Raw genomic sequence first — 26688 nt, 5'->3', positions numbered from 1 at the left:
ATTCCACCCTAACGTGATTGATGACTCTCCCATCAAGTTCAAGCCATATAGCAACATGAGGTGTGTGATTAAACAACCATATGGAAGAGGCATATCATTGTCACGACATTTTATCATATGTTGCATGCTAATGAGGCCAATTGATCATCACATTACTTTTTAGGCACCATAACATGAAAACATCTTCATGAACCAACTGCGAGAAGTTGCTCCCCCGAGGACACAACATGTGCACCATGTGTAATGAAGTAGTCTATCATTCATAGTTAAACTACCTACGTTTCTTATATTTTGGCTGTGCACCTCTTCTCTTGTCATGGTTAATAGGGCTTGTTGACGATCAAAATGTATGTCCTCAGTCAGGGATGGTACCAGGGGTTAACAAGAGACCATCATATTTCAGATTCGCCACGTTCATCCAATCCCTATGTCTAATTATAATCTTGTGGGTGCCAATCTGAGTAGCAAGGTAACCCTGTGTCGTTAGATGGAGATTTAAATAAAAAAATCCTAACCATATCCTCATAATATGGTAGTCTTATACTAAGAAAGTTTTGCAATTCTTGGAAGTTCAAATATTCTTGAAACTGAAAACTAGATGTGGCAAAAAATGGGAAATCTAAGACTTTTGGAGGTATGACTGGTCCTCCATGAAAATTTTCCTCAAATGCAACCATCTGACGTTTTGTTTGGAAATACCGGGAATAATCTAAAACACCCTCCCTACTTTGTAATGGGATCATAGGAACTTCATCATCATTTCTTCCGCTTTTACCCTTACCCTTGGGCATTTTTTGCCTCTTCATAGATGAAGATGCCATCGATAAAGAAATTCAAACCTATGATGAAAATGTTACGAAATAATGACAAAATAATAGTATATTAGAAAATATCCTCACACATAAATTTCAAATGAAAAACAGTTCAACAATAATAATATAAGAAGTACAATGTTTGTCTTAAATTAAAAGTAGATGCAATTAAATTACAAATTGAAGAACATAAAAATATAATTAAACATAATTTATTGACGCCGAGTCATGATGTTAAACAATTTTGCCATTCTTCGCTATTTCGGCATACCAAATACTCGCATTGCAAAAGCTGGATTTTCACAGAGAAAGTCATAGCATTGGTCCATGAATGCTTCATCTTGAATATTTAGATCAATTAGCATGGACCAAATATCTGAAGGCGAGTATTGATATGAACTCTTACGACGATCATTTTGTACGTGTTCACCATAATAGTCATTCTGTCGTTTGATTTCCGCAGCGATTTCTTGTGATGAAGTGGCTTGTACACGAGCAATGGCTAATACCTCATCAACGACATGCTAATTAAAAATAATAAACATCTAAAATAAACACATAACATAAAAAGACGTAACAATAAAAAAAATTAAAAAAATTAAACACCTAATAATATAAAAAATAAAAACAGTAAAATCATAAAATAAAAAACTACACAGTAAACATAATAATAAAAACTGTAAAATCAATAAACACATAATAATAACGAAAAATAAATACATTTAGAAAAATCAAAAACATAACCACATAATAATGAAAAATAACTACATTCATAAAAATCTGCAAACAAAAAGGGTAAACGACAAAATAAACTAAACAATAAACACATAATAGAATATAAATATATTTATTAAAAATAATAACAGTAAATATATACAAAATAAATGTGAATATATTTTTAAAAATTAAAAAAGTAATAGCACATCATAAACTAAACTGGAAATATATTTAGAAAAAAATAAATAAAAACTTACTTGAAGGTGAAGAGCACAAGAAGAAGCACTGCAAAGAAGATGTACCAGAAAGAAGAAGAAGAAGCAATGTGATGAAGAGAATGTGGAAAAATAAAAAAAATACATAAAAGAATCCAACATTTTTCTCACCCAAGGGAGAATCGATTCTCCTTCTACCTTCAAAAACCACAAAATCGATTCTCCCAAATCACTTCTATGTAGAGAATCGATTCTGCATCTTTTGGAAAAAATTTAAATCGATTTTGCACCATCCAACAATATGGAAAATCGATTCTATAGCATACACAAACATTGGAAAATCGATTCTATAGCATGTAAGAGATAAGAAAAACGATTCTACAGCTTTTACAATGATACGAAAATCGATTTTGGAAAAGGATGGAGAGAAATCAGTGCGCCAAAACAGTGAGTTTTACCTTCTTCAAACCAATTCTCTTTCGTTTTCTTGTTCTGGGCACAACACAACAATAAAACCTCATCCCTCATCTCATTTATAGCAAACACAACTTTAGTTTCAGATTCACGGGTCTACAGTTTTGGTCAAGATTCTTCCGCAAGTAGCACCGGAGAGTCTAATGAAAAGAAAACTCATTGGCTCAGAACTGCACCACAGTAAATTCATTCACATGTGCACAAAGGATTGGAAAGTAAAAGTCTATCTCAATGGTCTTTGCCAAATCTCCTCAGTTTTGTGAGGAGGAGAAAAACTGCCCCCTCCGCTCACCCATTTTCGCCCGTGCCTTCAAATAAACCGATCCAAACGTAAATCATACCCGCTCGCCCCTCCCTCCTCATTGCTGGCACCCGGAAACAAACACTGTGTTAGGGTTACATTGGGCTGAAAGAAGCCCAATTGTTACCCTAACTAGTCATATTTTACTATTGGCCCAAATACAAGCCCAACAACCTATACTACTTGGCCCAAATATTTGGTCCAATTATTTTATTCTACTAGGCCCAATACATGGCCCATAAAATCCTAAACAACTTTAAAAGCTTGGCCCAAAAATAATGTTGACTAGTCAACAAAAACTCAGTCTTCTTGTGTTCTTCTAACCAAAGCTCTAGTTTATGTTTTGATGACTTAAAGGGCTTTTTGGATATGTTTGTACATTCCTTCACCCTAGAGTTGTCCTCTTGATTGGGCCTACAAAATAAACAAAAGCCCAATTTAGACCCATATTTGCAATTAAATCAATAAACAACCTCTAGGTCTTCATCCTCCTTAATTATTGTATGGTTGTGTGAGGCTGGACGGTTTCCATCAGATGGTCCTTTTCAAATCCTAAAAAGAATAAATAATAATACATATTAGTTAGATCTGCCTGAGGAATATGGAGTATATGTTACTTAAAATGTTATTGATCTAACACCTTTTGTAGGTAGCACAAATGATGAGGCATAAACTAATTATTTGAGGACAAATCCTCTTCGGGGGGATGATGGCAGAGCCCTCAACAAAGATCAACCACTAGGGTAATGGTCAGAAGAATTCAAGAGGAATGGGAATCAACTACTCCAAGCACAAACTTTCTCTTATACATGTTTGAAGGAGCCATAGCCTAGTCGTATAACCTAGAATAGGATTTAAAATTTATTGTGCAAAAGTAGTGTAGATTTTTGTCTTTTATTTGACCTTAAGTAAACTAGGATTAGGGTTTCTAAACCTACCTAGCCCATATTAAACCCTAGGTCGTTCATTAGACCTAGATTAGTCACATGGAACACACACCTTCACACTAGCCACTTAGAATAGGCACCACTTTTGAATGTTTTAATTTCAAATTTTCCCACCCATTTCTTTGTAACCCTTGGCAAACCCTTCAACTATAAATGGAGGTACATGGCTCTTGAAAATTCAGATAAAAAATACATAGAGATATGCTACCAGCTTCCTAACAAAGCTATTCTTGTCTCTTATCTCTTGGGTAGACTTCTTCTTTGATCTCTTTCTTAATTCTTCAACTGATTATGCCAATGGCTCTTTGCAGCCCCTCCTTGACCTCCATTCTGCACTGGTTCCGCCAATATCTCCAAAAACCAAGCCAACCCATGAAGGTTTCAAGCTATCACAATCATTCCCAAGTCTTTTAGTGAGAATAAGTATTTCATTATTTTCATTGACGATTATACAAGGAAGACTTTTTTTTTTGAAAAGAAAATATGAAGCATTTGATGGTGGAAAACACGACCAATTTATGCATCAAGGTTTTATGATTGAAAAGAGATGAAGAATACGTGTAAACCGCTTTCACAAACTATTGTAAAAAATAGGGTATTAAAAGATTTCTGACAACACCATATTCACCTCTGTGAAATGGCATTGCGAAAAGGAAAAATTGAACGATACTTGATATGGTTGAATCAATGTTGAAGAGAAAAAAACATGCCAAAATTTTAGGCAGAAGCAGTGCAATATGTGGTGTATATGCAAAATCTATGTTTGCATACAAAATTCGTGAATCAAACACCATAAGAAGCCTAGAGCGACCATAAACCAATTGTATTACACCTTAAATTGTTTGGTAATGTGGCCTATGTGCATGCACCCGACCAAAGAAGAACCAAACTGATAAAAGTAAGAAATATATGTTTATCGGATAAGATGAGAATACAAAGGCTTTTAAGTTGTTTTATCAAATTGACAAAAATGTGATTATGAGTCGAGACGTACGAGTGAATGAAGAAAGTGCATGGGACTGGAATAACCAAATTGGCGATAAAACAAGAAGAGTCATTGAGTATTACACTAATAAATACTCCAATTATTTTTCCAGATCATGATGAAGAAGACGAGCCACACCAACCTAAGATGTGGAACCTACAAGATCTATTTGACTCAACTAATCAAGTGCATTTGATTTGCTTATTAGCAGAGTCAGAGAACATTACATTTGAGAAAACAATAAGAGACAAGAAATGGAAAGCTACAATGGATGAAAAGATAAAAGTAATTGAAAGAAATGAAATGTGGGACTTAGTAGAGTTGTGAATAGGATATAAACTAGTAGGTGTAAAATGGGTATACAAGAAAAAGATTAATACCCAAGGAAAGATTGAAAGATACAAGGCATGCCTAGTTGCAAAAGGTTACATACAAGAAACAAAATATGTTGCAACATCTTAGTGTACGCGTGACACGATTTGGCTAAGAAATTTAATACGTGAGTTAAATTTGCAAAAAAACTTGAGACAACTGAAATACGAGTTAACAACAAATCAACTATTAAATTAGCAAAGAATCAAGTTCATCATGAGAGGAATAAGCATAATTGATGCTCATTTTTCATTTTATTAGAAAACATGAGAAGAATGGAGAGTAAAAGTAATGCATGTTACAAGTCATGACCAATTATGACCAATTATGTTTGAAAACTTTTGAAGGAGAAGATTGAAATGAAGGATATAAATATTTAAGTTTAATGGGGGAATTTATTAAACATTAAACTCAAAACCATTTTTTTTGTCTTCAACAAAAAAGAAATTTGAATGAACAAGAATAATTACTTGTAATATTAGTTTTAAATATCATTTATAACATAATTCTAATTTTGGAGGTCATTTATAGCATAACAAATGTAAATTTTAAAAGTTTATTTAGAGATTATTTAGAGATGTTGTACTCTCTACTTGAAAAGGCACAAGTGGAATAAATATTTTTTTTTTCATATTATACATACCACATGGGAATTGCGATCTAGCCAGAAGTGTTCCAAACTTCATGATTATGCAATATTATCCCTCTTTTTTTTTTGTACATGTTTAAACCAACATTTCAAATAATGTGCTAAAAAGCTATAAAAAGATGCTTCTAAGTTAACCCAGACAAACACGTTAAAGAATTCAAATCCAAGATGCACATAATAGTTGTAGGGGTCAGAGTGAGAAGGGTGAATTTACATAACAGCTGGAATAATCTAATTTCTGATCTTCAAAATCACTTTTTGGTTGGCAAAATGGTAGCCCTCAATCCAAGTTGAATATGATGGAAAGTGTTGTCATCACCTTTCAAACCGGGAAGAGCCAGGAAATGATCTTGATAACCACAAGTGCTTCATTCTTATTATTAAAACAAAGACGCCATAGCATGGAAAGTGCATCAAAGCCACGGCCAAGTACCTGAATTTCAACACTACACCTTATGCATTCCATTCATTTCATATCAACTAGTGGCTGCATTTTGTATTCACTAACAAATAAAATGAACATGCAATGTTACACCATAATGGTTTCTTGTTCTCACTACAAGAAAATCATGAAATAGAAACTAATTTTTAGATACCAAAATAATTAATTACAATAGTAGCTAAATTAGAAACCATTTTAGAAACTAAAAAAAAAAAATTGGTTTCTAAATTAGTTCCTATTATTGTTAAATAGTTTCTAAATTGGTATCTAATTAGCAACAAAGGTTTTTGCTACCAAATTTAGAAACTAAATAATTGGTAGTTAAAACTAATTTAGAAACTATTTAACAATAATAGAAACTAATTTAGAAACCAACATTTATTTTTAGTTTCTAAAATTGTCTCTAATTTAGTTACTATTGCAACTAATTATTTTGGTTTCTAAAAATTGGTTTTTATTTAATGATTTTTGGTAGTCTCTAAAGTCTATTTTTTTCCTTAAGTAAGGTTTATACAAGAGATTTTTTTAAAAGAGAATCTAGTAAGTATGTATTGTAGTTCAACTAACTACTAATTGGTAAATATAGTTTTGATGGGTCTATTTTTCTTATAAGCAGACTTATGAACTTGATGAGTTTTTACTAATGTAGTGTAATTTTATCTTTTAATTATTGAAATGAATAATTTTTTACAAATTATTAAAATGGGTAAGTCGTATAAGTTTAAATACACTAAAATTGTGTCCCTTTAGTACGATTTTTTTACAATAATATCATGACATCTTAATATAACTTATCAATTTTGATAATTTTTAAAAATTTTACACATTTGGATTAAAATTTCACCAAATTAGTTAAACATCATGAGCTTGACTGTTTTCAACTTACTTCTTTGGTTAAATATGTTAAACTTTATGAAGCAATGAGAAGAGAATGATTTCAGCAATTGTGAGAAAAATATAGAGTTTGAGAACATACCATAAGGGTGCATATGGGGATGATAGCTCAAGGAAAGGATAAGGCCACCTGTTACAAAGGTTGTTAAGTTATGAAAAGAACCATTCTCACAAAGTTACTAAAATAACTCATAAAACAAGGGATACAAGGTTATACCAAAGTGAAACGCAAACGTGGATGATCCACTGAAAAATCACAAAAGTAGCCGTCCACAAGACAAAATATGCAAATCGAAACATTGGAAATCTCTGCACTTTTTAAGAATAAATAGTTGTGTTATTCTTCATTTATATATATAAAGTTTTAAATCACATATATGTGTAATCAAGAATTCATAAATACGTATTGCTCATACAAACTCTAACAGAAACCAGAGAGAGGATACAAACAAAATTTGTTTAAATTTTGTCCTAAAAAGTATTAATAATTATTGGGTGATTAATAGGGGTGGCTGGAAAATACTTAGAAATTTGATTTTATTTAAGATAAATTTAAAAGAAAACTTTTGATATTTTACTGAAAATTAAAAATATTTATAGAACATTTTTGAATCCTAAAATATCAAAAGGAAAGAGTAAAATTAATTTAATGATTTGATTGAAATAAAAGAAATATGTGTATAAAACCAAAACTCACCATGCAATTTAATGATGTGTCACCGAGGAGGAAAAGCGCATTAATTGAGTGCAAACAAAAAACCAACTGCAAAATGACAAAAAAACAAATATTTTCAGATAAAAAAAAACCAAACTAACATTTTATATGTTTGGACCATCTTCTTAATTAAAAAATAAATTTTTTATAAATAAAATTAAATGTATAAGTTATAAAATTTTCTTTATTTTTAACATGTATACGTGAAAAAAGTAATTTTGCGATAAAATCCTGCAAACCATATCCACTATTTATTTGCCCTCATAATCCCGTTGATCTTTCTCCCCCATATGCTACATCATAAATAAAGTATTTCAACTAACACAATCAACATGATAAAAAATATAAAAAGAAATTAACAGTATTTAATATAGAACTAAAAAAAATTATGAAATATAAATCAATTTTAGAAAAAAAAATTTAATTAGTTGCTAGTGATTAAATTAGAGACCATTTAAAGACTAAAAAAATTTAATTTCTAAATTAATTTCTATTATTGTTAAATAGTTTCTAAATTGATGTCTAATTAACGATCAAAGTTTTTGATACTAATTATTTAAATTTTAAATTTAATATAAAAAATCTTATTGTTAAAATTCAGTTTAAAAAAATCATTTAACAATAATATAAATTAGTTTAAAAATTAAAATATTTTTAATTTTTAAAATAGTTTATAGTTTAGTAGCTATAACACTTAATTATTTTTTTATCTAGATATTTATTTCTATTTTATGATTTTTTTTTAGTGTAGAAAAATATTTTTATTTTTGTTTAGTATGGAACGAAAAGTAATAATCTTTACGTGAAACTAGGTGGAAAGTTCAAATAATCTCCAACATTTTTACGATATTTGAATGATTTCACAGAAAAAAATGATAAACGAGAGAGAAAGGAGAATGTTGAATATACTTACAAAATCGACACTATAATCTCTGGAGGACAGAAGTGGATAAAGGATGAACCAGAACACTGAATCAGTTAACACTACAGCACCTGCACAAGTCTATATATTTAAAAGAAAATGAAAAAAAAAATTAACCACACAGTGAAAAATCAAAATTTGTTTTAGCATTCATAACTCATCCCCAAATAAAGAAAAACAATAAACAAATCTTCTAAATTCTCCTCTTATAGTTTCCAAAAACTAAATTTCTTCTTGTCAAATAAAAAACATACATTTTTTTGTTTTTAAGGTATCAAGTTTCTTTCTAACACTTTTTTTAGGTGTATTAAAAATTAAGGAAAAATATGACATTGAAAAATATACCTTTACCCTCAAACACAAATGAATTAACTCACTGGGCTTGCAGGGTTTAAGATTTTTTTCCTTTTATAACTGCTATGAAAAAATGTTACACCATGGTTCATCAAATCTACTCTTAAATTTTGTAAAGGTCCAAGTTGACTCTTTCAATTTCTATTTTAAGTCTAAAATCATCATGAAAGAACAAAAAGAAGAATTTGTTTATCTTAATTTTATTAGTAGCTCTAACCTAGGTATCTTACTAGTTTTAGTATACAGTAGCGAAAGAACTATTAGAACTCCAAAACTAGTTTTTATGAATGAAATGGAAGTAAAATAAACTAACTAAAAAAAAAAAGTCCTTTTACTATGTACACTAAAACTAGTAAGATATTTAGGTTACACCTACAACTATAGTAAGACTAAGAAAACTAGAATATACTAAGATTAATAAAATTAGGGTAAATAAATTCTTTTCTATACTCATTTGTGATAATTTTAGACCTAAAATAGAATTTGAATGGACCAAATTGCAAGTTCTTGCATTATATCAATTTCAACCTGCACTCTTTGGATTTGAAAATCCAGAATTCAAAAAATATAATTCAAAACTCAAAATTTTGTTAGAAAAAGGAAATTCAAAATGCAAAAAATACATTATGGGAAAGAAAATTTAGAACATAAAATCTGAAAATGCTGAATTTTTTTTTTCTAGAATTCAAAAATGTGTTCTAAAATCCAAATCCATAAATATATTTCGAAAATACAAAATCAAAAAATGCATTCTGAAAAGGAATTTCTGAAATTTATAAATATGTTCCAGAAATCCAAATTCAAAAAATGCATTCTAAAAAAGAATTTCTGGAATTCAGAAATATATTCCAAAAATCCAAATCTAAAAATATATTCCAAAAAAAGAGATTTCATAAGTATTTTTTTTATCCTTAATCTCTTCTCAATTTAAAGTCATTTTCGTTTTTAATGGCAAGTTGGGTGCAATTGAAATTGATATGGGGACGAAGAATTTGACTTACAAAAATTAAGACTGCGCTTGATGCACCATGGTGCAACAAAGAAACGAATATTTCTTCCTCCACCTCCATATTTTTTTTCTTACTTCCAAAAATTTTAATTTTCGTATGTCCAAAAATGTCTCTATATAATATTCTAGATTACATAATTTGGAAGTCATTTTCCAAATTCATAATTAGCTTCTGGATTACATAATTTAAAAGTCTTTTTTTAAATGCATAATTAGTTTTCAGATTACATAATCCATAAGTCTTTTCTAATATGAGATTAATTTCCGGATTATGTAATCCAGAAGCCTTTTTTCAAATGTGTATCCAGATTACATAATTCAGAAGTTACTCTCAAATATAGACTTCTAGATTATATAATCCGGAATATCATACTAAATTATGTTATCCAAAATATGAGGGTAACATAAGAAGGATAAAAAAGTATTTTCATATTTTGCATGGGGTGCCAAAAGAACATATGGAGGAGGTCCAGGAAGAAACAACAGTCCAAAGAAACTTTTGTTTCCTACTTAAATAGTAGGGTGTTGTTCTAGAGAGAGAAAAGAAGTGAAAGAAATAAATATGAGTCGAAAATAAAGTGTTTTTAATAAATTGTTTGATAGGAAAAAAAATGAAAAAGAAGGTTAAATATCTAGCCCAATTACCTGAAATATAATTTGAAAAATGTAACCCCATAAAGAAGCAATTTTCCTATCATGAGTGGGAACAATGTAAGTGCCAACTTCTGCATCTAAAGAAGCACCATTCACTATGTTGCTCGCAATTTTATATTGTTTCAGGGAACATCCATATAAGGAGAAATATGATCCAAGCTGAAAATCAATTTCCAATCACATAAGATATGAATCAAAGAAAAAAAAAACAACAACTATATTCAGTGCATTTTCAATTTTTCATAAGAGTTACCCCAAAGTAAATAGTGACCAATGTAAAGGTCCATCTGCTCATCACAAGAAAAAAAGATACGATTAGAATACTTATAAAAACAACAGTTTATTATAACTATCAATAGTTTGACCCTTTTTGGATTCGAAAATTTTCAAAATTGGTTTTAGTTTTCTAAATTATAACCACTATTAAATGTTAATTATGATTATTTAAACTAGAGATGACAGATTTTGTTACATACATGGTTAATGTTAGACATAGAATATGATTAACTAAAGTAGCTTACTGAGTGTAGAAGTAAAATATGCCTCCTCCATCTGCAGCCACAGTGGCAATGAGCAAAGCCAAAAGCACAATAAAACAAATTACTCTATAAATTAGCAGCCATGAAGGATCAATTCCTTTGAGACAGGTGTTCCATGCCTCATCCTCATGTAATAATCCAGCTTCTTCTCCTTCACTTTCTCCACTGTTTGATCTTGATTTACTGAATCCTTCATACTTGAATATTAAAAAAAATGCCAGAGCCATGGATACTAAAATCCATAGAGCACAAAAGAAGAACCTCCAATTCAACCAATAACTTAAAGTAGTGGTGTTGACTGAACTCATGGTGGGTTGCCATGAATGGCTAGAAGGCCAGGATAAGAAACTCATGAGTTATGTGTAATTGCTTCACAAATAAATGTTTCTTCTTGATGAGTTTCTCACAACACTAAGCACAGTGGTGGGAGGCTCATGCATTGGACCACCCTTTTCAATGACAACACTCAGTTCCAACTACAATACTGCAACAAGATAAAACGGATGAAAACTTGAAAAATTCTGCAGAGAAATCACAAAGATAACCAACATTGGAAATGTATGAAGAAAGATAACCAAGAGAGGATATGCATGCAAAGAGAAAAGCAAGGATTGTGTATGTAGGAAAGTAATCACCTCTAGCAGATGGTTGGAAAAGAATGTACTTTCAGCTACTTCAGAGATTAATGTAATGATAACATGATTATTGTTGTTCAGAAATTTGAAAGTGAGGTGGGATGAGTATAAACTAAGGTGAGATAGATAAGAAGATTGATGAAGTGAAGAACTTTTAGAAGGCAACAAAATGTAGATTCCTTACTTGAGATGGGTTCATCCCAGTGTCCGAAAAGTTCATTACGTGATTCCGGATGGGAAGAAAGAAAGGTGTTGAGAGGTAAAATTTAGAGTGCAGAAGATGCTTTGCTTTATTCTTTGATGAAAGAGAGAGAAGGAATTTGATGATGATTATATAAGAAGAGCATATTGTGTTGAGGTTTGTTCAGCAGTAGAGAAGACAAAAACAGCATACACTTTTAACACCAATGTCTACAAAACTATTATTTCATACTTTTTATAAAGCTAAATTCTGTTTGAAGCTTCAGGTTTTTGTATTGAATCTTTGAGTCATTGCGTGTTTGTGAATGTGATGTGCCAAATTCTTGGTTCCTGTTACTTTATTCACTTGTGTGAGTTTGAGTTTGAGTTTGGTTAGTTCAGAACATCAATTTTGAATGACAGAATGCAATTTTGATCTTTAAGAAAATATAACCTCATTTGGTTCATTTAATAAAAATTCAATTCAATTCACTCATTCATAAGTTTTTTTTCATAGGTGAATATCTATTTCGTCCATAAAATAATACTCTTTAAAATTAAAAAGATAAGATTTTAGAATTATACTTTTTAAAAAGTTTTCGAAAGTAATTTTTGTAAACGTTTATAGTTTTGAAAACTTTAAAAAATATATGTAAAGTTATGAAATTTTTAATCATAAATTTTTTTGATTAGATTATTGTTTTTATCTTTGTTAATTTATCAGATTTTAATAAATAATAAATAAATAATTATCCTTCTATGAAATTAAATGAATCAATTTGATCAGATTCATTTTGTTATGAATGAATTTACATATAAATAAATTTAATAAATCATAGAATTTTGAGAGATTTCAATGAGAAATAAAATTTGCCAAAATTCACTATTTTCAATAAATTAAAATCAAAATAATTAAAAAAAAAATATTATGTAACATTTTTTATTTTGAACTAAGTTTGTAAATCGCGTTTGCAATTTCTTTAAACAGTACTATTTGTAAATAGAATTATAATGTATATTTAGTTGTATAAATAGTAAATAAGTTTTCAATATCCATGCATTTTCTTATCTATATGTTAATTGTCTACGACAGAATTCATATGCTGATAATAAAAAACGATAGAATTCATATGCTGATAAAAAAATGATAGAATTCATATACATGTATGTACAATATTAAATTACTTATTTCATCTTACCAAAGAACATTCTTATTCAAAGAGGTTAATAAAATATTTAACCCAATAAAAGTTTAAATAATTCACATCTAGATATTCATTTACATTTCTATTCTCACATTTAAAATGCGTAAAAGTACACTCTTTTACAACTTTTTTATGCGCTCTCATGTGTTTTCTTTTATAAGAAAAAGGCTTTCAATTTTTTAGCCAGAAATCTTGAAGTATGACATTGACAAAATGTATGTGTTTTTTTATAAGAAAAAAGCTTTTAACAGAATTCTATAAATGATTGATTTAGATGAATTAATCCAAAGTATATAGTTTAATAAATTTAATCAAATTGAACTACTCTGAATTAATTTTTAATTACTTCAATTATTTAAATTATTATCAATAAATATGTTATTTTAAAATATATTTTCAATTCCATAAATTATAGTTAAGTTTAAAAATTATATTTAAGAACAATTTAGTCTCTTAAAACTAAATCTAATAACATTTTTTTTCACGCAATTTCATTTTTTTTTAATCATACCTAGTTATTTAGGGATGAGATAACTAATTTCTTTTTTTACTCAATTTACATTTCATGCCTGCTATTTTGCTCAATACAAATGCTCTTCAAATTGTAATTTATAATTTGAATTAAGTATTTACTCAAATGGTCTTTGTTTTAGCTTTTTGACAATCATATCAATACCTAATGATCCGGGTTGAGCTGATGTGTCCACTACATAGGAGTCATCGTCTTCATCCTGGTAGTCATCATAATCTTCTTCATCCTCATTTTCATCGTCCTCTTCAGCAGAAAAGTCGTCACTAGAATAGATATTTTCAAAGTTTGCAGCTGAACCTTCTGAGTCATTTTCTTTAAATGACAAACTAAATGCTGGATGGGAATGCTCCAAAGCCTGTGAAGCAATCTCAAATTCCTCTACCTTCTCCAAGAGACAATCAGGACCAAGATTAAATTCATCCAGCAACAAAGCTTTGCTTGACTCAATTGCACGCTTCCACAGAGACAACATTTTTGGGCTTGTGTTCACTACATTGTTGTCGCCATGCTCAGTTTGGTTGCCATCAGCCTCACCTGATTAACATTGTCAAAACATTACAATGTTGCTCGGCATATGTTCAACTGATATTTTACCAATATCAAACAAACAGACAAAGATGTTGCATAATTCATCTATGGCACAGGAAAGAAAGTAAGAATTCTTGGAGGCTGATATTGTAAGTATATTTTAAAACATTAAAGGAACGTATGAATGTGAAGCAGTATAACAGACAGCAGTTGAATAATCAACGAGCGGTAAGGAAAAGACCACCAACATAGTATGTTTATCATCAAAGGTTCACATTTGCAACTTCGTGGATAAGTTAGAGACTTAATCTCAATGCAATGAAAAATCATCCGGGTAAAATGAGTTACCTTCTCATACAAAATAACATAATGAAGGTATTATATAAGGAATTTCAACGAACTTCATTAGATTATATGCATCTCCACGTGTGGAACGGAATTTGTCTCGTTTGAAAAACATAAAGCAACGGTAAAACTTCTTTCCTTATTTTCCTCACAATATCCCTATATAAAGATGCCCAAACAATTGTACAAGCTTCCCAGTAACATAAAAGCTAAACAAGCAATTAGCTTCGACAAAATTCATGAAACCTCCAAGCCTTTCTAATGTGTTTATCAGCGGGGGAATTGCATTAAATGCATGTCCTAAATTCCTAATCTGTTTTACGAACAAACCATTTCTTTTCAAGAGCCAGGATTGCTTACAATCACCCTATTGTGAACATAAGATGCTAATTAATTGTATCTCTGAATTTTCCTTTCAGTAAGCTTTTCTTTTCCGTTTTAGGATTATATTGGGTACTCCCATTTTTGCACTTTCCTTGCACTTCCCTAAGAATATCTCATAATTATTACACACAAACATGTATGCATACCGTTATTGATTATAAAAGAGTTCAATTGGGACAGGACATTCAAAATCAAAATGGTTCAACCCAATTTAATTTCCGTAACACGTACCTGAACTTTCTGAATTCCCTGTAAAACCAGATTTTGAAGGTGCAAAAACTGGAACAGGTTGGTGGTACCTTGATTTCCAATCTTTGCCCCTCCATATCAGTATCTGTTCATCATCAAAAGACAACAGCACACAAGGAACCAAATCCTGCCAACACAAGACGATCAAAATGCATGCAGCACAGGATTCTATTTCAAATTATTGTGGCAATACCTAAACTGAACGTGACCTTGTATTATTATGAACAAAGATATTAGAGACTTTGAAGAAAATGCATAATTTGTTGCAGTAATAAATTGTAACAAGTCCCTCATTTTGTGTAGAGCTGACACTGAAAAATGGGCTCGAAGCCCAAAAGAAAAAAGATTAAATGACTGAGATTTTATTGGACTTGCCTAAGATAGTATCTTTAATATTATTTAATTTTATTTTACATTTCTAAAAAATAGATAAAGAAACTTGTAAGGTTGTCATTCATTAAATATTTTATTTAATATATAGGATTTGTTGAAGATATAACTGTTAGAACTAATTAACAATAGAATCTATTAGATCTTTATGCTGTTTTATTTTAAATAAAAATCATGTTGACTAATAGGATAAATCTGTTTTAACCTATTTTTTAGGTACTATCTTTTATCAGTTTATCAACTGATAGTTTTTCTTGCTCATGTTCTACAAATACGTTGATTTACATATGACTAAAATTATGCCTTCTGCACATACAATTACTGATAAATAAAAATGGACAAGTGGTATGCGTTGATCTTGGGGACCGGCTTGGATAAGTATGGTTTGGACTGGGTGAAGAATGCTCTACATACCTCAACAGATTGTTGAAGTAGCTCATTCAGATATCTGTGGCAGTTTGTTTGAAAAGGTTGTCAAGGATGATTCCACCAGGGGTTGAAGGATCTGATGCTGGAATCCAGAAAGCAGTAAGAAAAGCAGCACAGGACCTGCGAATTACTAGGGAGGTTGCTATGTCTATTGCAAGTAAGTAAGATATTTATTAATTACATAAATTGTGCCCAAGCAGCTGGAAATCGTACAGAGTCTGCAAAAGAACTAAAGAAGATGATAGCCAACACCTTAGTTGTAACTAAGTTGGTGGTGGAGGATATTACAGGAGAGCCAAGTGAGATTTCAACTGAAGAACCTGTGAAGGAAGAGGACATTACACAAAGAGAGGATGGCGAATGGGAGTCACTTCAGACTCTCAAGAAAATAAGATCGAATGAAGATCTTACGGAAAAGTTGGGCAAGCCTGGCCAGACAGAAATTACTCTTAAAGATGATCTTCCTGAAAGGGATAGGACTGATCTTTACAAGAAATACTTACTTTTCTGTCTAACAGGTGAAGTGACAAGGGATCCATTTGGTGCTCAGATCACTACAAAGAAGGATGATTGAGTGGTATCCTGAGATTGAGTGGTAATGAAATAGTGGAAGTGCACAGAGGTCTAGTTGAGCAAGCTTTTAGGCAACAAGCTGAGATCATTTTAGCTGATGGACAGTATACAAAGGCCAGGGTGGAGCAGGAGCAGCTTAGTAACCTCCAGAAGCAAGTACGCTTACCTCAAGAATAACCTCAGAAAATAATCAGGACTGCTGTAACCCAAGGTAGGATCAATATGAAGCAGATAAGGGAACTTAAGGAAGCCGATGTTGAATTAGACAGTATGATATCTGAACTAGAGAGAGATCCTCTTCAAAAAAAACTGTTGATGATATTGATTCATCTGGTATGGGAGAGTTTGATGACGAGGAGGTATATGAAAAAATCCCATCAGATCTCAACATTAACAAAGAGAAAGCAAGACGAGTTTTTCCCGAGCTTGCAAAAAGTAGACTGTCCAACTTGCTCGTTCAGGGAGTGTCTCTACATATACAGAAATCGCAAGGGAGTGATTTCTTCACTCAATGACTTGCTGGCTAGTCAGTTTCATGGGAGGTGCCAGAAGGGCTTGCTGATCTATACACCATATACTTGAATAGTGATCCAGCTTGTGAGAATTTGTCTTGCTTGCAGTCAAATTATGACACCACCTTCAATCCAAAACTATGAGATAATAAGTTTGTGGGACTTTTCTCCTCGCATATTGCTCTTTTCTCTTTATCTTTTCAATAGCCTTTTCATCTTTTCATCAAAGCCTCTAATGATAGTCTTAGGTATGTTAAAGTATGTAGCTTTTAGCACTCTATCAATTGGTTCTTTCATCAGCTCACTCTCCTTCCACACCCACATTTACCACCCTAAAAGATCACCTCAAAGCTATTGCTAGTCAACTAGATGCCTTACAAACCTAGATTGATAACCACCTCAAACTACTGGACTCACCACAACCACTTCCAAACTTCATTTGACACCAAATGTGACTCCCTCTATCCTTAATCACTTCCCCCTCTCCATTGGCACCCAAATAATCATCACCTGATATGTCCACCACCCCACTGTTTACAAGGTATAGGACCTAAGTCCCACATTGGAAGTATGAGATTTTAGTGTGGGGTTTACAAAGGTATAAGCTCTCCAATTACAATAACTAAATTTTATGTAGTTCTAACCATAGTTGTCATTTCTAGATAGTGGATAGCAGTTGATTCTAAAAGTGGTATAGCGGATAGCATGATAACCACTAATTAATATTTAATATTCATATATGTCTATATAAATATATACATATATATATATATATTGCATAATTAATAATATATGCATATAAAACTTCAAAAACAGAAAAATAATTCAAAATATTATCATTGCATTTGCCAAGGACTAGTCAAAGGGATAGCGTATAAATGGCCCACATGGTGGAAAATTAACTTATAATCTAATTGCAAGGCATGGAGCCAGAGACTCTCATTGGAAGTATAAGATTCTAGTGAGGGGTTTATAAGGCTTGGTGATGGCAGAGACCCCAGCAAAGGACCAACCACTAGGGCAATGGCCAGAAGAATACAAGAATGGGACTCAACTACTTCAAGTAGAGACATACTCTTATACATGTTTGAAGGAGCCATAACCTAGTGGTATAAGCTAGAATAGGATTTAAAATATCTTGTTCAAAAGTAGTATAGATTTTTGGCTTGTATTTGACCTTAAGTAAACTAGGGTTAGGGTTAGGTTTTCTAAACATATCTAGGGTATAATTGGGCTCAATTACACCCATGGTAAACCCTAGGTCAGTCATTAACCTAGATTGTTCACACGGATCACACATCCACACAAGGCAAGTGTAACTAGCTTTAGGTGCCACTTTTGAAACCATTTGATGTCAAAATTCCCCACCCTTCTGCTTGTAATTCTTGGTCAGACCTATACCAATAAAAGGAGGTGTTTGGCTCTTGAAAATTCAGATCAAAATATATTAGAGTTATGCTGCCCATATTGCAAGCAAATCTCTCCTTGCCTCCTCTCTCAAGGGTAGACACCTCTTTGATCTCTTTCATTTTCTTCAAGTGATTAGGCCAAACCTATCACTCTCCACACTCCTCACATCACTCCTAGGAGCCAAGGGTTCTTTGCAACTCCTCCTTGACCTCCATTCTTCATTGCTTCTGCCAATCTCTCCAACAAGTCAAGAATCAAGCCAATCCATGGAGGTTTCAAGCTATCACTTGGGGTCCTCCAATTACAATAGCTAGCTTTTGTGGTGTGGTAGTCATGGTTCTTTTCTTACTATGACCAATCTAGTACAACACAACGATAACATCTTCATGCATAGCAAAGAAAGCCTTTTGATCCCTAATCATGACTAGATATTTCAAGCGTAGGGATGGATATTTATTGGTGGTCTAACAGCGGATGACACAAACAAACTTTACTTAAATAGACTTTGATACTATCTTTAGAAAGTGAACTTTAATCATAATTCAACCTCATAAAATTGATTTGCAAGTTGATGTTTGCATCCTCTAATACTATAATTTGATTATATCTCTAATTAATGTAGGATCTCCAACAAAAGCAACCTTAGACTTTAAGGGTTGGTATTATTAGTTAGGACAAAGGTACGAGAATATTGATTGAAAGAATAGAGCAAAGTCAGAGTAGTTAGGGAAGTTAGTTAATTAGAGGGAAATAAGATGAATAGTAGGGGAGAACTCTTGGAACCCAGACGGTCTAATCCTTATAATTTTCTATAAAGAGTATTGATAATAGCAAGCACTAATCGAGCTAAACATACATACATACATATATATATATACATATATATATGTGTGTGTGTGTGTTTGTTACATAAACCTTATAATGTGTTTTGTGCAATCTGAAGTTCATTAGAACATCCAGTGGTAACCACCAGAGTTAGATGCATCATCAACTCTTAAATGCTAAAGGTTAAATCAGATATGTAACTGAAGTTGTAATGACAAATGATTTCTAAAGATAAAATAAATCAAAGATTAGTAAATTTTTCATATCATATACACCTTAAATGATTAAATGCAAAAATGCTTTTATATAGAAAGTTCACTTTCTACAACTTTCACATTAGAACATAAAAAAGGAAACAAACAAAAAAACACGTTGCGATTTACAATCATACTGTAATATGCTTTTATTACATGTATTTTGAAATATATCCATATGAAGAGAAGAAAGAATTAAAAGGCATCAGACTTTCCATAAAAGCTTCCAAACAACACAAGTTAAGGGATGCAATGCAAAATCTACGAAGATGATAAAGGTTGTTTGTAAAGGATTCAAATGAAGCAAGATTGAAGCAACAATCATCTTCAAGAACCTACATTAAGGATTCAAGATGAATGAGGAGAATACATAAGAGGTATACAGTTTTCTAGAATTCATATGTTTGCTAATTGTTTTTTGTGGGTGAGCTAAATCTTTGTATTTCTTCACTGTGAAGTAAACCCTATGAGCTTAAATTGTCCTCTCTTTTTTAGAGTTCTTTGTTACTTGTTTTGAGATCTCAGTCTTAGGGATAGATTAAGATGGGATAACCAAGAGTGGTTTGTATGCTCGTGATAATTAGTAGTGTTTGTGTACTCGTGATAAGCAGAAATGGTTTGTATACTCATTGTATTCATTGTTTGATCAATGGAACTTCTTAAAAAGTTGTCTTAAAGGAGAACTGAACATAGTCCGTGAGTTTGCATGAACCAGTATAAAACTCTTCTTTGTTGTTTTGCTACTAGATAGTCTAATCTAGTTGATCACAAGATAAGTCTAGGGTTCTATTCAACCTCCCTTCTAGAACCCACTTCCAGGGAACAAAGGTAGGAAGGAGTCATTCAAGAATTTTGGTGAACCAAACAGCTGCTAAGTTTAAAAACAGATGAAAAGAAAAGCCTTGGAGGAGAGTCTCTCCTGTTTCTGTTCAATGAATAAACTCCTTTCATTTTCTCCATTCGCAATAATATATGTAGATTCATACCAACAAATGAAAGGCATTCAAAAGAATTGCAATCTTCTCGGTATGTAACTTTTGAATTGCATTATTCTGAAATTGGAATTATAGTAATTCCATCCAGCCATATGATTTAACCAAAAAAGGTTCCCATCAGAGATAGACATCTTGCCAACTGCTTCCACCAAATTTAGTAAATTGCATCACAAGCCCAACTTTTCACCCCTGAATAGAATAAGATAAAGATTTATATTGGATCCTGAACAAATACCATATTGAATCTAATGTTTTCCTCTCCAAAGCTAGTATGTTTTTCTCATTTCCTTTGAGCATTTATGACTTCCTTCTACACTTTGAATTCGTTTTATTGACTTAATACCCAGAAAAGGTATCAAAATTGTTTAAGACATCAAAATTGTTTATTATGGCCATAACTAGTAAGACACAAAATAAATAACAACGCAAGCCACACAACAAACAGGGAGCAAAAGCAACAAGTTGATATACAAAGCCTATTATGTTGATACCTTGAGTTTGGCACCTATTTTCTTGTAATCACTAGGATCCAATCCCTTGCAGTTAACTTTTACCAAAACACTTCCTTCAAAAGCATCTCTGACATTCTTTACAAGGGATGTATATACTCCATTTTTTGCTGTAACATTATAGAAATAAATTAGAGGTATAAATTTAGAAATACGAACCGTAACTCATGTCTTAAATTAATAAAAATTCAAAATTGGAGAAAGTTATAGGATAAACATACAGATCAGAAAACGAAACAAACATAATGACTGACAGCTCATCCATTTTACTTCTACTAGATTTTAATTGTCTTTCCTTCAACTATCAGATTTTGGACTAGTTCTATTTTCATCATCTTACATACTTACTCTACTAACCAGGAATACTTCATCTTGAAAAGCCCAATAGCATCCCATAGTCAAATATTTTATTTGAACATTGTATGAACCCATGAAAGAGAAGAGAGAATGATAGAAACAAATTTATCGAATGACTGATAACAAGAGAAAGAACTCTCCTACAAGGATTTCCCCTTCACAAAGAGTTGCCCCTTCCCTTCCCCTCAAACTTTTTAATTGTCAGAATACATCCTTTCTATCTTGCAATGTCTATCTACTTTTTCAAGAACATAAATCCTAAGGCAAGCTTTGGCTAGGCCAATTTGGCAAAAATGCTGCCCATTTTCTGGAATTCTATTATTGCATGTGTCCATAATTGACATGTGCCACTATCCAATCCATATCTTATTTCGAAGAAAATGTGGGTGAGTAATCCACACCACCAAATTTCTCACAACAGAACATACCCATTCTTCTAAATTCACCAAATCTAAGATTTGAAGACCCTGATTAATTGTTGCATCTACATCTTCAACTTCTACTACCTCTGCTACTGGGTCATCCTCTGTTCTGTCACTTATCTGGATCAGCTTTTGTTTCTTGTTTTTCCAGCACCTCATCAAACGACCATTCCATTTCTGGTTTTGTTTCCTGCTGCTCTGACATCCAACTCAATGATGCAACACTTCCATTGAAACTAGCACCATCTTCAACCAAGAATAAGTTCATCATTGCCAAACTCTGAACACCCTTCTTCCACATTTTCCCTCTTCTTGGTCGATTGTGATGAAGGAAAGTCCTAACCACATTTGTGCTTTCGCCTGTTCCACTTCAAGACCAATTCCATACTTCTTCAGCAATTTATGCAACAGTTACTACTTAAGGTCTTCAATTCCATCAATACTCTTCTTAATCTCAGAAATTCTGGAAACTAATGAAAGGCTGTAGGCCTGATCTGTGGTCATTTCTTCTTAAATTTTCTATTGATTCGCCAATGAGATCCAGAAGGTTGGACAAATTGTTTCAGAGCCATGAAACAGCATTGAAAGATTGATGTATATAAACAAAAAAAAAAGAGAAAAATTGCAGAACGACAGAGAAGAGGAGAAAAAGTTATCTTCCAAGAGTTTCCCCTGCACATGCTCTAGTACTCTGTCTAGATAATCTTTTAATCTTCATTCTCCATATTTATTTTACTGGTTCCCTTAACTAAGTAGATGCACTAACCCTAATTATGATCCCTTCATTTAAGTCCTAATACTTAGTGTCAGTGATACTCTCATATTATCGATAAGTACCCCTTATTAGTTTGTTACATGTCTTTCTAAGGGAGTTAGTTAGTTAGGGTAATTGGATGGGTGGAGATAGTAGAAGAAATATCGCATGTAGCTTATAAATAAAGAGGGAGGTTGATAGAGAAGTCATCTTATCATTTTGAGAAAGGATGAGAAGATTAAAGAGTGGGGATCCTGAACTCTTGAATATCTAGGTAAATTATTCATTTTGTTTGACTTTTAACCCTAGCCTAAGGCTGCTACCACATTGGCACAACAAAAAGGATCTGGTTTAAATCATTCTTTACTTTAGATTCTGAACCATTTCTATCAATTATTAATCCTAATGAACTCTGAAATTGCAGAACTCAGACAACTATTAATGGCACCAAAATTTATTTCCATGACCTTTAAAAAATATGTATAAATGAAGACTTTGAGTTTAGACAAAGTCTTGCCTTAACTTCTGTGACTTCAGTTGCTCCAGGCAAGACAAAAAAAGGATAAAGGGTCTATATTGTCAAATTTCTTCATGCTATGTGTGCTTGTGCATGTGCATGAGCAAGACAAAAAGGGATCCCATTAGATGGTTACCTAATTTACAAATTGGTAACAGGCTTTTTCCCTTCTTCCGTAATTCATCAGCTTCAGCTTTCGTTAATCCTCCTGGAGCATCTTCTATAAGTTTTGGGTAAACAGGAGTGGCTGGCTTCCAGAGCATCACTGGATACTGTGGACGAGTTCTATAGTTGTAATTTCTGCCACGGAAAAGGTACACTACACCACCAGCTCGATGAATTATTTTCCCCCCAGTTTTCTCCTGTCATGACACGCAAAGTTTGACTCAAAATAAACAAAGCATGAATAAAATTATTCTCAATCTAACTATGAACTGAAGACTTTATTGAAGACAAGAAAATGCCTTAACTATGAAACAGACCGGTCAGAACAATTCAACTGAATATTGCTACCTTCTTATTACTTAGATAAAAATTTAAAAACAATAACGTGAAAAGAGAAGAAATACAACAATTTCCAAAGCCAGTCACCCCTTGTAAACGTAATCTCCTATTCGCTCAAGTACAGCCAAATCATATGTGCACCAGTGCTAAGAACAGTTATTTGCCTACGGTGAATTCTAAAAATCTATCAAAGTCTTACAATTGACCTCCTATCAATAGATAAAATATTTTCCCATTAATTTCTCTCTTTCAAAGCATTTTTTTTCTTAAGCAATGTCATGTTAATTACTCCAATTGTAAATTATGTTATGCTTAATTATATGCAATCTTTGAAAGCAATTGTGCATTGGAAATAGTCTAAAAGTTTTCTATCTAAGAGCATATTTGGATATCCTTATCCAAAAATCCTTATAGGAGAAGAAAAGGCGAAAGTTTGTGCTTAAGTTGAAATCATAAAAAATAATCTTTTGAAGAAACAGGCCCTAACTTGTTTTCATTTCTTGGTCATAATCCTTGTCAACATGCCCAGGAATAATCTGGTGAAAATTTGGTACTAGGTATCAAAATCGGAAATACATTCTGATGTAAGAAATTTGCAATCACAAAATTACGAATCAATCTTAAAGAAAAGAAAAGGGACACCGCACCTCAATATGATGGCAAACATTATCCATATCAACAGTTGGAACACCTAAACAACGAATTTTACAGATACGGCTACGCTTCCAATGTGAATGTACCAATTCCAGCATGTTATGCGTTAATCCATCCCTTCCAAGATTAACCTGGCGATTATAAGATATCATGGGCTGAACAAGCATTTGTACCTCCCACTTCTTCAGAGGCTCCCCGAGAATCTCTTCCCTCGTCTTGCCCTCCTTCGGAAACTGCCCCATTGGAAACGGCCCCGGCATTTCCACGCGCTTCACGCCCTTCGTGCCAGGCGGTGGAGGATTGAACGAGTCGAACAGTGGAATCTTCTTCTTTTTGCTCTTCAGAGGCGCCTTCCCCGTCCACGGCCGCGGCATCGTGGGCGGCGCGAACGGCAGGAACGCCGGCTCCCGAATCGCGATCGGCTTCGCCTTCGGCGTCTCCGAGTAGCTAAACTGGAACTCGAACGGCGCACCGGGGAGCAGGTACGACACGCCGGACTCACCGATAATCACGGACCGGTCGGCGGCGTCGGAGACGACGACGCCGTCGCTCGGCACGCGCTTGTGGTACTTGGAATTACGGTGGTATTTGAGGCCGGGATTCGGGGTCGGGGGCTGAGGAGGGTTTTGGGATTTTCGAGGCGGGGGGTACTTGGGGACGGGGATTGGCGGTGGCGGGGTGGCGGAAACGGCAGCAGTGCGGTCGGTGGGTGGCGGAGTTGATGGTAAGGAGGAGAAGAGGTTTCTCCCGGCGGGAAGAGAGGAGGATAATGCGACTATGACCATTGGTGGCTGGGACTTGATTGAAAGTGTGATTTTGCAGTGTGGTAGAAACTCACTCGTTTCTTCCGTTGCACTGAGATTTTTCTATCCTCCATCTACATCACTCTACACCTCATTACTTTCTCAAAATATCTTTGTGGGAAATAAGATTCAAATATGTTTTTGTTTTGTTGCCAAGGAATGCAACACAAAGGAAGAGGTTTAAAGACAATTTTTCCACCTAAATAGGATTAATAATATAATTAGTTTTAGTACTTAATATTGAGTCAATTCGTCTAAATTTTTATTCAACTGCTTTCAATGAAAAATAAATTAATTACCTTTTAGCTTGACATCTGAATTAATTACACAGTTTTATTTCCAAAAGTTATATTAATACTTATTATCACGACCAGCAATATAGTATTATTTATCATATACTATACTCTTGATTGTTATGTTTCTAATAATATCCTTTTTTTAGTTACATGGTAACTAATATAACAGTGATCTTAACATTTTACACCTTAATTTATTTTATTTTAGGATTAAAAATGAAATATTATCATGATTTCTTTTTATTAATCGTAGAGTTTTAATAAATACTAATAAAATAATATAACAATACATAATCTTATAATAACAAACATATTCATTCAATTTATTTTAAATATACACCAAAGTTCAAATAATGTTAAAAATATACCAAATTATTGAATACTAAACTTAAACTTAAATGTTATGTATGATCTGAATACACTTAAGTATAAAATACATCTCAATTAGTCTTCCTTTAACCCATGTTCACGAACTTCAGTCGTAATATTCAATCCATTTACAATATGAAGGTACACAATATTTAGCATGTGGCGTTGGACCTCGACTTAGATATTTAAGATCAATTGACATTGTACTTGAAATATATGGGTTATTAATCTGCAAAAATAATTATTAAAGGGGTGAACATATCTTTCAAACTTTTTTTAAAATTTCTAAAAACATATTCTACCTACCTTCAGGAAAACCAATTTATGAAATCTTCGTCCTCTAAACTTCCTTAGAAAATTATCTTTAAACTCCCTAACAAATTATTTGAAATCAACATATTTATAATAATGACATAAAAAGATATTTTCACTATAATTAGATTTATAATTTTTGTTAATACTCACTCAATGTAAGACTTAACTCGAGCGCAATTAAATAACACGTATCGGTGTGCTTGAGTTTTCTCCATGATTGACATCTCAAAGTTAAAGAGGTACTTGGTACTCTACCAATTGTGGACATAGAACCTCTTCGACTATGTACTTAATTGTGAAATATTTGTATTAGAAGATCATCCACATGTGAATGTCTATTAATTCTTGTCTCAATCTCTTCCATATATTGAGATTTGAGAACTTATTCAAATATGTACCCTTTAACGATAGGACCTTCAACTTGTGTCTTGTTTTGTACATAGGATTTTAAGAGTCTCAAATACGTATAAAATGTTTTTTCAAATTAGGATAATCAAACTTTACACTTAAAAAAATACAAGGTGTGCCAGAAACATTTACCTTTGAATGAGATACATCCAACAATAATGTACTAGACCTCCAAGTTTTGCCTCACTAGCTAGATGACAAGTTAAAGGAACCATGATTGTAAAATGGGTAGGAGGGAACAACATTTCCAAGTGGAAAAGAGTTTAAATCATGCGAGACTCAAGATCAATTTGACTTAAACTTTTTCCAGGTTATTGTCGAAAAAAGAAACAT

General features: G+C 32.4%; 2 protein-coding genes across 8 annotated transcripts; both read right to left on the bottom strand.

Annotated features, from left to right (window-relative positions):
* Positions 1 to 5497: 5497 nt before the first annotated feature.
* LOC137806562 (uncharacterized) lies at positions 5498 to 11763 on the bottom strand. 3 transcript variants are annotated; one of them, XM_068606758.2, is made up of 9 exons: positions 11637 to 11763; positions 10984 to 11485; positions 10716 to 10749; positions 10454 to 10621; positions 8437 to 8526; positions 7506 to 7571; positions 7026 to 7117; positions 6891 to 6938; positions 5498 to 5905 (listed from the first exon to the last, which is right to left on the bottom strand). In XM_068606758.2, the coding sequence occupies exons 2-9, from the start codon at positions 11352 to 11354 to the stop codon at positions 5788 to 5790; spliced, it is 987 nt and encodes a 328-aa protein (XP_068462859.1). In that variant the 5' UTR covers positions 11355 to 11485; positions 11637 to 11763; the 3' UTR covers positions 5498 to 5787. The 3 variants fall into 3 exon arrangements, 1 of the variants encoding a protein (XP_068462859.1); XR_016519189.1 differs by having other exon boundaries at positions 5815 to 5905; positions 7026 to 7122; XR_016519190.1 differs by lacking the exons at positions 5498 to 5905; positions 6891 to 6938; positions 7026 to 7117 and having other exon boundaries at positions 7539 to 7571; positions 8437 to 8516.
* A 1833-nt stretch (positions 11764 to 13596) lies between these two features.
* Positions 13597 to 25135, bottom strand: CAF2 (RNA-binding CRS1 / YhbY (CRM) domain-containing protein). Of its 5 annotated transcripts, XR_016519512.1 has the most exons (6): positions 24158 to 25115; positions 23143 to 23368; positions 20939 to 21066; positions 15864 to 15998; positions 15042 to 15186; positions 13597 to 14087 (listed from the first exon to the last, which is right to left on the bottom strand). XR_016519512.1 is itself a non-coding variant. In XM_068606756.2 (5 exons), the coding sequence occupies exons 1-5, from the start codon at positions 24947 to 24949 to the stop codon at positions 13651 to 13653; spliced, it is 1728 nt and encodes a 575-aa protein (XP_068462857.1). In that variant the 5' UTR covers positions 24950 to 25135; the 3' UTR covers positions 13597 to 13650. The 5 variants fall into 5 exon arrangements, 3 of the variants coding, with proteins under 3 accessions (XP_068462857.1, XP_090156465.1, XP_090156466.1); XM_068606756.2 differs by lacking the exon at positions 15864 to 15998 and having other exon boundaries at positions 24158 to 25135; XR_016519513.1 differs by lacking the exons at positions 15864 to 15998; positions 20939 to 21066 and having other exon boundaries at positions 24158 to 25121.
* Between the last annotated feature and the right edge of the window lie 1553 nt (positions 25136 to 26688).

The sequence above is a fragment of the Phaseolus vulgaris genome, chromosome 3, assembly GCF_051622355.1.
Source record: "Phaseolus vulgaris cultivar YP4 chromosome 3, ASM5162235v1, whole genome shotgun sequence".
Lineage (NCBI taxonomy): Eukaryota > Viridiplantae > Streptophyta > Magnoliopsida > Fabales > Fabaceae > Phaseolus > Phaseolus vulgaris.
This window is presented reverse-complemented; position numbering and strand designations above follow the sequence as displayed.

Bases quoted from the DNA above. Each gene is read 5' to 3' on its own strand.
- LOC137806562 (XM_068606758.2), bottom strand. From the start codon at position 11,354: ATGAGTTTCTTATCCTGGCCTTCTAGCCATTCATGGCAACCCACCATG. The intron at 6,939-7,025 runs GTATAACCTTGT...CCTTTGTAACAG, and splicing joins CACGTTTGCGTTTCACTTTG to GTGGCCTTATCCTTTCCTTG. The intron at 5,906-6,890 runs GTATGTTCTCAA...GTTGAAATTCAG, and splicing joins TCCCCATATGCACCCTTATG to GTACTTGGCCGTGGCTTTGA.
- CAF2 (XM_068606756.2), bottom strand. From the start codon at position 24,949: ATGGTCATAGTCGCATTATCCTCCTCTCTTCCCGCCGGGAGAAACCTC. The intron at 23,369-24,157 runs GTGCGGTGTCCC...GTGTCATGACAG, and splicing joins ATGTTTGCCATCATATTGAG to GAGAAAACTGGGGGGAAAAT. The intron at 21,067-23,142 runs GTAACCATCTAA...ATAATGTTACAG, and splicing joins GTTACCAATTTGTAAATTAG to CAAAAAATGGAGTATATACA.